General features: G+C 46.9%; 1 protein-coding gene across 1 annotated transcript in view; it reads right to left on the reverse strand.

The window, feature by feature from the left end:
- LOC119589049 overlaps nucleotides 1-292 on the reverse strand; it is a 43,862-nt gene that overhangs the window by 27,636 nt on the left and 15,934 nt on the right. The window contains exon 2 of the mRNA XM_037937625.1: nucleotides 63-198. Within this exon, the coding sequence (XP_037793553.1) occupies nucleotides 63-198 (136 nt within the window). The remainder of the gene's footprint in view (nucleotides 1-62; nucleotides 199-292) is intronic.

Genomic DNA, 292 nt, shown 5'->3' on the forward strand with positions numbered 1-292 from the left:
CATTAAGGTTAATTTACCACCTACTAACAAGAGCACGTCATTACTAACGAAATCATACTTACAATAGACGGTGAGGCGGGACTTCTTGACGTCCTTCCTGAACTTCGGATGTTCGCCGATGACTTCGCACTTGTACTCTCCTGACGTCCTTTGGGTGATGTCCTTCAGGACGACTTCTCTCTCCGTCGAGACCCAACACTGGAAGGAGAAGGGGGTTTTAAGACCTTTTTTTTTGAGGGGAGAGGGGGGTGTTATGTGATACTCCGTTACACGCACACACTCTTTCTTGTAA

The sequence above is a fragment of the Penaeus monodon genome, chromosome 25 (assembly GCF_015228065.2).
Source record: "Penaeus monodon isolate SGIC_2016 chromosome 25, NSTDA_Pmon_1, whole genome shotgun sequence".
Classification (NCBI taxonomy): Eukaryota; Metazoa; Arthropoda; class Malacostraca; order Decapoda; family Penaeidae; genus Penaeus; species Penaeus monodon.